Source organism: Staurois parvus, unplaced genomic scaffold (genome assembly GCF_062004578.1).
Source record: "Staurois parvus isolate SC_StPar_1 unplaced genomic scaffold, SC_StPar_1.0 ptg000696l, whole genome shotgun sequence".
NCBI lineage: Eukaryota > Metazoa > Chordata > Amphibia > Anura > Ranidae > Staurois > Staurois parvus.
Window position 1 is genome coordinate 10,404,035 of NW_028318492.1, and position 15,987 is coordinate 10,420,021.

General features: G+C 40.7%; 1 protein-coding gene across 1 annotated transcript in view; it reads left to right on the top strand.

The window, feature by feature from the left end:
• DMD (dystrophin) overlaps positions 1–15,987 on the top strand; it is a 2,676,943-nt gene that overhangs the window by 2,608,275 nt on the left and 52,681 nt on the right. Inside the window, exon 71 of the mRNA XM_089653005.1 lies at positions 12,897–12,962. Coding sequence (XP_089509131.1) covers positions 12,897–12,962 — 66 coding nt within the window. The remainder of the gene's footprint in view (positions 1–12,896; positions 12,963–15,987) is intronic.

Sequence of the window (15,987 nt, forward strand, 5' to 3'; positions counted from 1 at the left end):
ATTGTTGCTCTGCATAAAGATGACCTAGGCTATAAGAAGACTGCCAAGACCTTGAAACTGAGCTGCAGCATGGTGGCCAAGACCATACAGCGTTTTACAGGACAGGTTCCACTCAGAACAGGCCTCGCCATGGTCGACCAAAGAAGTTGAGTGCACGTGCTCAGTGTCATATCCAGAGGTTGTCTTTGGGAAATAGACATATGAGCGCTGCCGGCATTGCTGCAGAGGTTGAAGGGGTGGGGAGTCAGCCTGTCCGTGCTCAGACTATATGCCGCACACTGCATCAAATTGGTCTGCATGGCTGTCGTCCCAGAAGGAAGCCTCTTCTAAAGATGATGCACAAGAAAGCCTGCAAACAGTTTGCTGAAGACAAGCAGACTAAGGAAATGGATTACTGGAACCATGTCCTGTGGTCTGATGACACCAAGATAAACTGATTTGGTTCAGATGTTGTCAAGCGTGTGTGGTGGCAACCAGGTGAGTACAAAGACAAGTGTGTCCTGCCTACAGTCAAGCATGGTGGTGGGAGTGCCATGGTCTGGGGCTGCATGAGTGCTGCCAGCACTGTGGAACTACAGTTCATTGAGGGAAACATGAATGCGACATGTACTCTGACATACTGAAGCAGAGCATGATCCCTTCCCTTCAGAGAATGGGCCACATGACCACTGTCTTGCTAAAGAAGCTGAGGGTAAAGGTGAAGGACTGGCCAAGCATGTCTTCAGACCTAAACCCTATTGAGCATCTGTGAGGCATCCTCAAATGGAAGGTGGAGGAGCACAAGGTCTCTAACATCCACCAGTTCCGTGATATCGTCATGGAGGAGTGAAAGAGGACTCCAGTGGCAACCTGTGAAGCTCTGGTGAATTCCATGCTCAAGAGGGTTAAGGCAGTGCTGGTAAATAATGGTGGCCACACAAAATATTGACACTATGGGGTTTATTTACTAAAGCTGGAGAGTCCAAAATCAGACTCCCTTCTGCATAGAAACCAATCAGCTTCTAACCTCAGCTTGTTCAATGAAGCTTTGGCAATGAAACCTGGAAGCGGATTGGTTTCTATGCAGAAGTGAGTCTGATTTTGCACTCTCCAGCTTTAGTAAATAAACCCCTTTGGGTCCAGTTTGGACATTTTCACTTAGGGGTGTACTCACTTTTGTTGCCAGCGGTTTAGACATTAATGGCTGTGTGTTGAGTTATTTTGAGAGGACAGCAAATTTACACTGTTATACAAGCTGTACACTCGCTGCTTTACATTGTAGCAAAGTGTCATTTCTTCAGTGTTGTCACATGAAAAGATATAATAAAATATTTCCAAAAATGTGAGGGGTGTACTCTCTTCTGTGAGATGATAAATAAAATACACACGCACACACTGCCTTGAAACAATATTCGTACCCCTTTTAAATTTTCCACATTTTGTCTTGTTACAACCAAAAACATAAATGTATTTTATTGGGATTTATGTGGTAGACCAACACAAAGTGACACATATTTGTAAAGTGGAAGGAAAATAAATGGTTTTCAAAATTTTTTACAAATATCTAAAAAGTGTTGCGTGCATTTGTATTCCACCCCCTTTACTCTGATACCCCTAACTAAAATCTAGTGGAATCAATTGCCTTCAGAAGTCACCTAATTAGTAAATAGCGTCCACCTGCATATAATTTAATCTCAATATAAATACAGCTGTTCTATGAAGCCCTCAAAGGTTTGTTAGAGAACATTAGTGAACAAACCGCATCATGAAGGCCAAGGAACAAACCACACCTGACGATGCCCGCCACCGACAGGAGTGACCTCGCCCCATGTGACATCACAAACGTGATGTCCCTGGGTGGCCCCGCCCCTTACCTATTTAAGAATTGTTAAACCACTGGAGCAGGATGGCAGAAGCCATCGTCGGAAGCAGAGCCTTTTTTTTTTTTTCGGGTCGGCGGTGGGCATCGTGATTGACGTTGGATCTACTGCGGGGGACATTGTTTTAGTTTTTGCTTTTAATAAAGGATTTGTCAGAGACCGTGTCCAGTCTTTTTTCACACTACACTTTTTGATTTTGTGAATGAGTATCGGGACCATGCTCCCCATACTCATTCACATGGGGGAGGGGGCGGTATATGGGGTCACCCTTGTTAAAGGGGGCTTCCAGATTCCTAGAAGCCCCCTGACCGCAGACCGCCACAACCACCAACCAGGGTTTTGGGGAAAGAGACCCTTGTCCCCCTGTCCCAAGGCACCCCTCCATGTTGAGGGCATGTGGCCTGGTATGATTCAGGAGGGGGGCTCGCTCCTTCTCCCCCCTTTCTTGTATGGATTTTGGGGGGGGGGGGCACCCACGACGCCATTTTTATTTTTGTTTTATTTTTTTACATTTTGGCGTGGGAGTTCCCCTCAAAATCCATACCAGACCTGAAGGGCTTGTTATGGATGGGAGGGGGAACCCCACGCCGTGTTTTTTTTTTTACTATTTATTATGGTGCCGGTTTTTAAATGTAATTACTGGTTTGTTTGTTTTTTTCCTCACTATAGCTCAGAGAGATTCAGCTGTCACTTCCCCCCCCTGCTAAAAGAGAAAGTTTCTTTTTAGTTTATTTCCCCAAGTTAAAAGAAACAATGTTTCCTTTTAGTTTCCTAAATGAAACAAAGCTCCCTTTAATTCCGGGGAAAGTGACCGCTAATTCTGTGAGCTATAGTGAAGAAAAAAAAAGCCGGCAATTGCATTTAAAAACCAACATACGCTTCATATTGTGAAAAAATGTATAAAGAATTCCTAAACCAAGGCATTATTTTCAATAGATTTTTATTTGTAAACTGAAAATTCCGTTAACCGAGGAGTTTTGTAAACCAAGGTACACCTGTACTTGCATATATACATAGACAATTACGCACAAACTATTTTTATTGATTGCAAGGGAATTGGAATTATTTTCAAGAGATCCATAGCCTCAGTAGAGTTCTTGCTGCCTCAGAGTACTTACCTTCCCTCTACTGTTTCAATACTGTAGTTAAAAATATAAAAATTAATTTACCTTTTTTTTTATGAATACATAAACTAAGCGTTTTGTTCTTAAACCTGTCCAGTTTCAAATGCATTGTGACATGTTTGTACAATTTCCAGTATAATGCTAACAAGCAGGCTATTGTACTTGCTGTCAAGCATGCTGTAAATGCCACTACTTGTTCACACCTACATCTGCTTACCCTCACAGAGCACCCAAGTAGTTGCAATTGTGGTTCATGCAGGGCCAGGAATATTATATATGGAGAGTTTATGAAAATTTTATGAAAGAGGTCTTTGGTTTACGTCCCGCTGCAGTCGCATATTGGAGTGTAATTATTTGGTGACATTTTAAAATTTGTATAATTGCAGGCATAATGTCCAGGGATCTGAATGCTAAGTTGGAGAAATTATCAAAACTTATCAGTAGTGTCAATTCACCCAATTGCTTTCTCACAATGTGTTCTCCAAATTCTAGCCACCTAGCGGATTACATGGGGGATTTTTGGTTGATCTGAGCATGCAATTTTAAAAAGGTCATTAGTATAGAGAACTATTAACTGTAAAATTATTAGGAATGGTAAAAAGTATACATCTTGGTAAGAAACCACAAGTCAGGGCCCCATTTTCTGTTTTTTTTTTTAATAAAATATCAATCCTTGCAATTGGGAATTTTTTAAATCTCTGAGGAAAAAGTTATTAGTTTAATTGTATAGTACAGGGCACAGGAATAGATTCTTGGACCATAGGTTAATCTACCTTAAGGTGTTTGGACATCAGCAAAAGCTTTGCTGAGAACCACCCTTTAGTATATCCATATAACCTATGGTTGTGTCCTTATGTGATGAACCACTTCTCCTGTTGGAGATTTTTTACTAATTTTCACCAGTTTTTCTTCTTTCAACTGATGTCTCTGAAGATCTGATTGCTTATTGTTGTTGGGCTCACTAGAAGTTCCTGCATCGGTTACATCTTAGGAACCATACACGGACCCCGCAAACTCGGGAATGGCCTGCTATGTTTGCTTCAGGCACTGAATCTTGCTTTTAGCATTCTACTTTGTACGTGGTGCAACAAGTGAGTTAGCTACAGGGTTCTATACAGATCCTGGGTCAAGCTCCATCCTTTTGGCATCCAGAACCTGAAGACCCCTTCCGGGGTGGGTGGGGAGTATGCCCACTGTAATGGTCAAAGCCTGGACCAGACCAGCAATGTGGACAAGAGAAGATAGCATTTCCCTGTACATTTTGGATATCTATCCCGTGCTATACATGTCTTGATGGATTATTACTTGCAGCACACACTACATGATATCCTTTTATCCTACAAGAAGCAAAACGGTGCTAAGTGCATAAGCATTTTTGACAGCATAGGTTTTGAGGCAATTTACACGTTTGAGTGTTTTCCCTAACAAATATTGAGCATGTTTCTCTCTGGATAGTAACATAGTACCTATCAGACTTAATTATGCATTTCCATTTGCCATCTTTCACTTGATGCTGCAAGCTGATCGTGTGCGGTTTCACCTGTTGCCTGAAACGTCAGAGAGACAGCCACAGGAACATATTTTGCACCTGGGTTATTGTGATTCATTTATATCAAACACACTAAACCCCCTCAGCCTGCATCCATTTCATGAGTACCCAGCAGAGGAAGATCCTTATTTAACAATGGTGGTTTACAGGCACTTTGGAGCAAGAGTACATGGGACACATAGCAGAACTTCTGCTGCAGTCTCTAGAATAAGATCATTAACTGACACTACTCCACCCCCCACTTCCCTGATTAGTGTTCCCTCATAGACACACAACATGCCTCCTGAGTAAAGCAGAATTTTCCTTCCACTATGTCTGATCAACTCTAGAGGCTATCACTTCTGGAAACAGTGGGTGCCAAAAGCCATAATCTCAAAGACTCTCCTCACCCTGATTATTATAATGTTATTATACAGGATTTATATTGCGCTAACAGTTTGCACAGCGCTTTACAAAATGAAGGTAGACATTACAGTTACAATACAATTTGGTACAAGAGGAAACAGAGGGCCCTGCTCATTAGAGCTTACAATCTAGGAGATCTCTGGGTTACATCTTGAATTGCCTAGCACACGTACATTTGCAGAAGGCAAAGGGGACTTGAACGTCTTAGTGAAGGGTGCTGAAGAGTTTTCACCAACATTTCCCTAAAGTAATTCTCCTTCTCGCCACATACTGACTACGATAGCCTAATTGATTTAAGCATGCCTACTGGTATTTGGTTAGAAACACCTAGCTTTGCTCAGCCTCTGCATACTCCTGTAGGCACAAAAAAGCAGTTCCTAGAAAGCTTTTCCCTATTCTTGATCAGGCCACTTGTGCTCTGTATAGTATCATTTTTGCTGCCTTGTACCCTACAGAATAATAAATCAAAAAGAAATTAACTACACAATGTGGACCCAGACACTCTTGAACTATATTAATCTACTATTTCTACTGAGGGTATTCTCTCATTTAGGGATTCAGTTGATAGGTGCTTAGATTCTCTTTTCAAGTCATCCTTTGATATGGCAAGTTCAGTCCTGCAGCCAGCTTTTGCCGCTTTATCTCTTGACCAGACTATGGTAACCTGAACTGGAGAACTCTTTCTGCAGTAATGTAGCTCTTGTCCAATATTCTGAGTAAATGCGACGGGGAATGCAATTCCTCAGATCTACATACTATGCACATGCACAGAATTTTACAACTTAGAGCTTGGTTGGCTGACCCTGCCTGTTCAGTGGGCCTTTTGCACTTGTCCTTTTGAAATCCTCTTTAGAAAGTCCCTTGAGGAATATAATGAGGTAGTTATCAAGGGAAGGAGGAGGTTCCTACTCTACAAACCATGTTACCACTCCTCGTTTGATTTGTACATCTCTGCCTTGCAAGTACAATCTGTCAGGCATAATCATCTACTGCAGGTCCACCTTTTCATGGTAGGTTCTCCTCTGCACTTGGAGATGGAGAAGCATCTAATGATATTTCCAGCTTAGAACTCTTTTTCGGAGAGGTACACAAAGAGTCTGTATTGTTTTCTCTGTTCCTTTCTGTCATCCATTCCTACTTGCTGCTTCACAAAGAGTAGACGGTATCCCTACACCTTCTTGCTGATTTATAATCACAAAAGATAATCCTCTCTCTCCCTTTTCAGTAAAAGTTACAAGGGCTTTCCAAATCGTAGAGGGACCCCTATCTATTTTTAGGGTTGTATCTCCCATCATGCCCTTAAAAACATCTTTCTAAATACTGAATTTACTATGCTTCTGCCTGGCCTCCTGTAGACTTGCCACTATATCTCTTGTATGAGAGATTTTATACCTTTTATTGGCAAATGCAACATGATGGGTTATACTCCTTTTCTATTCACACATCAATGTAGTCCTTGCATTGCTGAAATAATCACTACTGTTCTTTTATTGGTCTTTTATTTACACCCTGAACATTAATATCCTAGGGTGTCTTTAAGAACTTTTTCCTACAAGGCTCCTGAGCACAATTCTTTGAACCATATGCAAAAATGCTGATCTTCACACCACTCCCTGTGGCTTGATCCTGCATCCTTCTAAGGCTCTTCCACTGACCTTGTACTATCCAAGGGTACCGGGGTCTAATCCTGATATCAATCTTTTGCATAACATTGAAAATATAACTTGGTATCTCTCTTTAATTTCAGGTAGTATCTTAGTGTCTCTAGCTCATAACTGAAAATATGGATGACATCAAATGTTCTTCTAAATGTGTATCTGTAATTTGTATATATAACTCCATAATTCTGATCAGGTTTCATGTTACACCTATGGTTAGGGTATAGCCTGAACCATGGTTAGCATTCGCTGCCCCCCAAATCCCCTTTACAGGATTAGAGGGTTTTTCTCCCTGCCGCATCCTAGCAAATTTGAAATCAGCAAAGCTGTGCTTGACTCCACCTGGACAATCACATTATTCATCCACAGGCAGTTGGCAGAGGGACTTGCAGTTATCAATGAAGCACAAGTGAAGTGACGTCACTGCACTTGTTGTTCATTAATACTTTATCTCTGTAGTTGAAGGGCGAAGGAAGAAGGGTCTGCAGGAGCCAAAGTACAGTTGTGACCAAAATTATTCAACCCCCAATGCTGTAAAGGGGTTTAGGGACTATAGTGTACATTTGGAATTGTATTCAGAATCAAATCCTACAAGGACGTTGTAACTACCCAAATGCAACTAAAATGACATCAATTGTTTATGTAATACAGTAGTAAATGGTTCTTATGTGGTTTCTTCATTGCCACAATTATTCAACCCCTTAAAGACTACCACTCTGAAGAACAGAGGTTCATACAGGTGCTTTCCATCAGGTATTGAAAACACCTGTGGATGTCACCGAGCAGCAATCAAGCATAATAAGCACCAATTAGGCAGCTTTAAAATGACTGTGATACTCAGCTCCTTCTAGACATTTACTGGTGTGGTTACAAACATGGTGAAGGCAAGAGAATGGTCCAGGAAGACAAGAGAAGAGGTGATTTCTCTTCACAGGAAGGGCAATGGCTATAAGAAGATTGCAAAGATGTTAAACATACCAAGAGACACCTTAGGAAGCATCATTCGCAAATTCAAGGCAAAGGGCACTGTTGAAACGCTACCTGGTCGTGGCAGAAAGAAGATGCTGACTTCGACTGCTGTGCGCTACCTGAAGCGTAGAGTGGAGAGAAGTCCCCGTGTGACTGCTGAGGAACTGAGAAAAGATTTGTCAGATGTGGGTACAGAAGTTTCAGCCCAGACAATAAGACGCACACTGCGTAATGAAGGCCTCCGTGCCAGAACTCCCAGGCGTACCCCCTTGCTGTCTCCAAAGAATAAGAAGAGTCGACTGCAGTATGCCAAAAGCCATGTGGACAAACCACAAAAGTTGTGGGATAGTGTTCTGTGGACTGATGAAACAAAATTAGAACTGTTTGGGCCCATGGATCAACGCTATGTTTGGAGGAGGAAGAACAAGGCCTATGATGAAAAGAACACCTTGCCTACTGTGAAGCATGGTGGAGGGTCAATCATGCTTTGGGGCTGTTTTGCTTCTGCAGGTACAGGGAAGCTTCAGCGTGTGCAAGGTACCATGAATTCTCTTCAGTACCAGGAGATATTGGATGGAAACGTGATGCAGTCCGTCACACACCTGAGGCTTGGGAGACGTTGGACCTTTCAACAGGACAATGATCCCAAGCATACCTCCAAGTCCACTAGAGCATGGTTGCAGAGGAAAGGCTGGAACATTTTGGAGTGGCCATCGCAGTCACCAGACTTAAATCCGATTGAGAACCTCTGGTGGGACTTAAAGAAAGCAGTTGCAGTGCGCAAGCCTAAGAATGTGACTGAACTGGAGGCCTTTGCCCATGAAGAATGGGCGAAGATACCCGTAGATCGCTGCAAGACACTTGTGTCAAGCTATGCTTCACGTTTAAAAGCTGTTATAACTGTAAAAGGATGCTGTACTAAGTACTAAGATTGAATGTCACTTGGGGGTTGAATAAAACTGATAATGCTGTGAGCACAGAAAAGACATTTGTGGTTATTTCATTATAACTGTTATGTTATATTTGTCTGACCTACAAGTGCCTCTTTAATGTAAATGTAAGCAAGATGACTGAATGATCAAAAGCAATGTCAAACTGGCCAAAACACTCAATTTCAGTGGGGGTTGAATAATTTTGGTCACAACTGTATTTCATCTGCAGTCCACTAATCATGAATGCACTGCTTTGCAGGCTCAATTCTAGAAAAATAAATGCACTTTTTGCAAAATTGGTGTATTCATTTTTATTTTATTTCTTTGGATTTCACTTGTAATAGGAAAATATGCAGACCTTTGCTAAACTTATAAAAGGGCTGTCTGCTTCTACCAGTTTGAGTTTTACAGTGATTACCTGTGGGTAGTATAGTAAAGAAATCATCTTTTATAGCTGCTGGAACTAAATGCATTACATATTCCTAGTCCTTGTCTGCACTTTTAGTAAACAAAATGGTGTTTACTGTAGTTTAGGCCTCTGATGACATTATTGAAAGCACAGCCAAAGAAAGAGAAAAGGTGGAAGAGATTGCATTTGTAAAGTTGCTTGTTACCTCTGGGTATATAAAGAGCTAATGTATTTTGTTAAATGTTTAACAATGTAGAATAATGCATGTTACATGGTGTGTGTCTGTGTGTAATATATAATTATATTCCTTTCAAACTCATACAGTACAAACAGGAGTGTATGTAAATATGCAATCTTGCATGAGCTTCTAACAAACCTTACATTAACAATGTTAGGATAACTACTTCTCAAGTTCTTTTGGTAATGAAATTCTGTCAGATGGAAGAGATTTGAATTGTGTTTTAAACCTCATTTATGTTACTGATGTTTTTGAGTATTTCTTTTTAAGATTTAAGTCTGGATCTATAGTTTAAAACATCACAATTTAGATTTTGTACCCTCATTTTGTATTTTAGGAGTGAAAGTATACTTTGACCCCAGTGCAGATACAGGTGTGCTAGTGTATTCATGATTCTTGGAACGACAGGGTCATTTCTGTTACTTGCACTCATTATGTGGTGTTCATTGTTGATGAATTGGTGAAGTGCCAAAAAGATTGACATAAGAATTCAATTTTATGTAAATTTTTACAAAGGTAACAATCTTGTCAACTGTTTTTGTCGTAATATGAAACTGGATATGAAGGAAACCACATTTCATTGGTGGAAATTAAAGACAAAAATGCCAAATTGCACATTCACATACTGCTCTAATTTGTTTTAAAGCTGGAACAAAAAGATAAGAATTCTAATACATGATGTACTAAGTAAGAGGCTTTATTTTTTCATTTTTAACGTTTCCCCTGTAAGAAAGACTTCAGGATTTTTTAATTTGTTTGTGAAAGCCAACTTCAAATAATGCATATACGAGACATAATTTTTTTACTCCCAGTATATGTCAATGCTCAAATCATCCTAGGTGTACCTTTAACATAATAGACATCTACAACTTTTGCTTGGGGACTGATTTATTGACTGTGAAGTTAATCAGTTGTGCACTTCAAACATCCAATCACATTGCAAGGAAATTTGAGGTCAACATCTGCTCACTTAAGCTTGCCACTGTTAATACTCAGAGCAAACCTTTCTTAGAAGAAGAATGGAACCTGCCATTACTGACCTCTCATTCTGAAAAAGTAGCTGCATCACTTCCACACTGACTAGTTGCTTCACTTCCACACTTGAGTCCACTGACATGATCATACCATGATTTTCCTTATTTTATATAATATGGGAAGCGGAAATGATAATTCAATTGGTGATTGCACACATTTCTAATAGGGTATAGGGTTGTGCTTTTGTGAGTAGCAGGGTTGCAGTAGTCAAACTGGGAGCATATTTTTGAAATCCTGTCTACTGGCCAAAACATTTTAATGGGATATAGGGACGAAACATTTTAATGGGATATAGGGACAACACTTCAGCACTGGCAGTGAGCAGGACAGCAGATGCTGCACCCTTCAACTTGCACCCTTGGATAGAAAAACTGTATAGTTGAATGCTGCTTTGCTACTTATAACTGAGTTTTGTGTGGTATTCTTTATTGAAAGTATAAAATTATTAAGTAGTATCGCATAATGTACAACACTGTTCTCTCCACCACTTTCCTAGTTTTAAATCTTATTTTTTTAATCTTTTAAAATTGTTTGAATCAGCCTTTCTCACATTTTTTTACCCTAGAGGAACCCTTGATATAATTTTCAGGTCTCAGGGAACCCTTGGTAAGATTTTTCCATTGATTTGTCATTGGGAAAATGCCCGTCTGGTGGTCAGTGGTAAGAATGTCATCTTTACAGTAACTTTAAAAGATCACTGATGTCATGCTGCTGGCTCTGCCAAATGGCTTTGGAACTGGAACTATGCAGGCACGGTCAGGTGGGAAGTCAATCAGCCACAGGTCAAGTAACCCCTAGCAACCTATGGATAAACCTTAATTGAGAAATGCTAAAAAGACAGAAGATGAGTTATCTGCAGCTCCTTCCTTGGTTAAAGTGGTTGTAAAACTCTGAATTGAAAAATGAACAAAACATATCCTTCTATAATATGTGCTTGCCTCAATCCTAAGCACCTATTAATTTCTGGCTGCTCTGTCCTTGCGCTATGTGCATTCACTGCGAATCACTCACTTCTAAACATTAATGCCAACACCAACAAAAATCCCTGCAGAGGTCCCCCAAGCACAAAGCATGCAATTGAGAGCCTCCGCTGCGCATATTTTTCTATGAGACTATGGAGGGAGGAGAGGGAAGGGCATGTCCATTCCTTTCACTCAGGTTTCAGATTAATCTCAGCTTTCCTCTCTGTGCTGTGCAGTGTGTGATGTCCTCACCCCCTACCTCCTGAAGCTCAGAAATGCTGTGTAAATGGTACACTTTGAATGACTGTAGAGAAAAGGGGTCTTCAGATAAACAGGCATAATTTATGTGGGAGGATTGGTTCATCTATGTGTATCATCTGTGTCTAGTCATTTCATTGGGTATATGTAAGGGTTTTACAACCACTTCAACACAAAGTAATTTAGTTCTAACAACACTTTTAAAGTATATATAAACGGAAGAAAATATATCATAGCTTACCAGATGTGGTTGCTGCGTTTTAGTTTTTTTTTGTTTGTTTTTTAGGCAAGGGGTGTTTTTTGGAAGTTTAGCAAAACACTTGAGCCCTTCTAACTTCCTGTTTTCTGAGCTTAAATCTCAAGTAGTGTCATCAGCTTTTCCAGCTATGTTAAATACAAACCTCGCTCTCATTTATGTTAAGTAGAGGAGCAGGTCTGCGCAAATCAGGAAAGCAGCCTATTGTGATAATGCTGTTCCTCCATAGGTATAATACAAGCAAAGAGTATTGTTACCCAATAACAGAAAATGTGTTATTGGTAGGATCATTAGGTGGAAAAGGAACTGAAAAAAGAAAAATTTTGCAGCCACCACATCTAAGGACTGGTAGGCTGGGATAAATAATAATTTTATTTTTGTATTTAGATACTCTTTAAGTAAAGCTATTAGATGTACTTACAGGGGCATTTGATGAATTGCATATCTGTTATGTGTTATGACCATGCCAGTATTGATAAAATGAATTCAGTCCTTGTACTGTGATCAGTAATACCTACTGTCGATATGAGGGATTAGGGTGCAGTCTGCAAAAAGAGGCGGTGAAATGCATCTGCGTTGGTCATATCAACCAGATAATGCCTGTTCCCTCTTTTAAGCAAGTCAGGCTTCTAGTAGCTATGCATAACACCTTCACTACATCCATTTTGACAGAATACTTTAGTGTGTCCTTTTCCAGTAATAATGATTGTGTGTTGAACACAACTGTTACAGTTTTATATATACAAGCATTTTAGAAAGCAAAGTCCTGTTTTCACATTTGTGTATTTTCACATTTGCATACATTGTAATTGGAAGTGTAATTATATTAGCGGCAATAGAAAAAGATTGAAGCTGAGATGCATTAAAGGTGTTTTATGGCTTTACATACAATAAACAGTTTACAATTTTTTTTTTTTTAAGAAAAAAAGCTCAATATTATTGAAACTTTTTATATTACAAACTAAGAATAAACCAATACTTCCAACTTTCTGTATTCTATCTGGATGTGGAATTCACTTGAATTAATACTTGTTAACTTTATAGAAGCAGCCATCTCTGGTGCATTCATTGAAACCTGATGGCAGAATCTTTACTGAACACATAAATATCCAGTTCAGTCACGTTATGACATAGCAATCTATGGTCCTTACCAAATGGATTGTGTATAGTATGACACAATGAACCTCAATCACCTTTCTTAATGTGAAGATTGAATTGTGTTTTAAATTCTTCTTTCCACAGCCCTGCCTCATCTCCCCAGCTATCACACGATGACACTCACTCACGAATTGAACATTATGCTAGCAGGTATGACTCTATGGCACAAGCATCCAGAATATACTAGAAAGCCTTGTACCGTTTAGCTCATTCCATCAGGAGAGTCTTATGAGGCATCAGAACTACTTCCATGCTCTACAACGATTCACTGATTTTTCCTATGTGTCAGTCTGCCATTAAACCTCTATCTATCTAGCATTTCATGCCTGTTACTCACCAGGGTTTGAGAAATGAAGCCGTAAAATGTATGCAACTTAATTCCGTAACTTCTTTGAAACTATCCCGCTTCTGATTTTTACATTGCATTTTTGTTTGTTAAAATGTTTGAGAATCCATATGCATTTACAATTAAAGATGGCTATTTGCTGATGTAGGATAACTTATTCTGCCAACATTTTTAAATGGGAAAAAAGTACCGTATTTTTCGCTCCATAAGACGCACCTGACCATAAGACGCACCTAGGTTTTAGAGGAGAGAAACAAGAAAAAAAATATTCTGAACCAATGGACTGCAGACACAGTACAGGAGATGATCAAAGACTGCGAACACAGTACAGGGGATGACCAGAGACTGCGGACATAGTACAGGAAATTACCAGAGACTGCGGACACGGTACAGGAGATGACCAGAGACTGCGGACACGGTACAGGAGATGACCAGAGACTGCGGACACGGTACAGGAGATGACCAGAGACTGCGGACACGGTACAGGAGATGACCAGAGACTGCGGACACGGTACAGGAGATGACCAGAGACTGCGGACACGGTACAGGAGATGACCAGAGACTGCGGACACGGTACAGGAGATGACCAGAGACTGCGGACACGGTACAGGAGATGACCAGAGACTGCGGACACGGTACAGGGGATGACCAGAGACTGAGGACACGGTACAGGAGATGACCAGAGACTGCGGACACGGTACAGGAGATGACCAGAGACTGCGGACACGGTACAGGAGATGACCAGAGACTGCGGACACGGTACAGGAGATGACCAGAGACTGCGGACACGGTACAGGAGATGACCAGAGACTGCGGACACGGTACAGGAGATGACCAGAGACTGCGGACACGGTACAGGAGATGACCAGAGACTGCGGACACGGTACAGGAGATGACCAGAGACTGCGGACACGGTACAGGAGATGACCAGAGACTGCGGACACGGTACAGGGGATGATCAGAGACTGCAGACACGGTACAGGGGATGACCAGAGACTGCAGACAGTAAAGGAGATTACCAGAGACTGCGGACCTTTGGGGAGGGTGGGGGAACGGGTACCTGAATTTGACAGGTACCCGCTCCCACTTCCGCGGAGTTGTCCTTCCTTCTTCCCGCGGCGGCTTCTATGACAGCTGGGTGCCAACTGCGTATGCGCGAGAAGCGCTGCGCTTTGTGAATGGCCCGGAGCCTTCTGGGATCTGTCATGTGTCCCAGAAGACACCGGACCATTCACAAAGCGCAGCGCTTCTCATGCATGCGCAGTGGGCACCCGGCTGTCACAGAAGCCGCCGCAGGAAGACTGCAGCAATGGAGCGAGGAACAGGTGAGGTCCTGCAGGAGAGAAAAGCTAAGCGGCCAGCCCGATATTCTGACATGGTGGCGGGCAGAAATACCGGACCGGCCGCTTTACATTCGCTCCATAAGACGCACTGACATTTTTCCCCCCTTTTTTGGGGGGGAAAAAATGCGTCTTATGGAGCGAAAAATACGGTAATTTGCGAGCCAGTAGAGAAAAAAAATTTTCTTTTAACATTTTTTTTTTTTTTTAAAAGAAATAATCAAAACCAGCATTGGTACACGAATAGCATTTTCCACAACATGGGCCTTTATTTAGGAACACAGAGCGGATGTGATGCATAGCAACCATTAAAATCCATATGTATTAGTTTTAGATGATTCTCTAGGAACGGTTTCCCAGTTGGTTTTTATGAGGCACCACAATCACTGGTTTTTGCATAGTGTTACCCATTTAAGCCTTTAGTTTTTGATACTGATTGTGTTATAAAATATCAATATGCTTTTCATACTGGATTGAAAGGTAATATAATGTTTGAGCTTTTGGGACCAAATTGTTGTATTTTTTTTTTCTTTTTTGAAATATATATGTGCCCCAAAAGACCATTAATCCTGATCAGCATACATGTCTGAGCGTATTATGGGTTTGAGCTGTATGTTCTCAGGCCTTGATGCCATGGAGCTGTGAAAGACCTGAAACTTAACAGTCACTAAAGAATAAGCGATTAGATATTCTACTTTTAATTATATTGTCCATCTTTGGAATAAATATTCATCCTATACTGGAAACAAATGCTTAAATTATTCAGTCTATTCAACCAGAATTGAGCTGTGTTGTAGTGTAATTAGTTACAGTATGTTGTCTAGTTGCATGACAGGGAATTGTTCAATCCTAGCATGTATATAAAGAGTCAATTATGGCTGAAGTTTGGGTACATGCTACTTCTCTCAGGCAGTAAAGGTGAAGGCATTTAGCGCCACTAGTAGCTTCACCTTTATGAAATCCAGTGGCAGTGCTCTTTTTGGGATATTACCAGATAGGAATTTTGGGATTTTACTTTCCCTTACATACACATCAAGGGACAAAAAACACAGCACTATATACCAATCCTTTCCCACCAATATCATCTAAGCCACTATACTAAACACACCTCTGTAATGTTTACCAATCAGTATATCCAGGGTCTCTCCAGCTTCCAATCTTTAAATCACATAGGCTCTGCCTTTAATGGACACTATACAAACACCTCACTACAACTGTGTTCAGGACTTGCAGCTGGCATTACATTTTCTATTACAGAGATCTTTTTAGCACATTAGGTTAGAGGACAGCAGGTTGGCTGAAATAGGTAGGGTTAGTAAAGACTGGTCTATTTTTAATGTCTTTTTTAGGAAAATTGTTTTACATTGTTTGTTTTACAATTTTCTTCCATCTATCCTGCACGTGTGCTAACTGTATTGCTGAAGGATAACTAACACCTCTGAAAGATATTGCTTACAATTTTGCTTTGGTTCCTGTATAGTTTGACAAC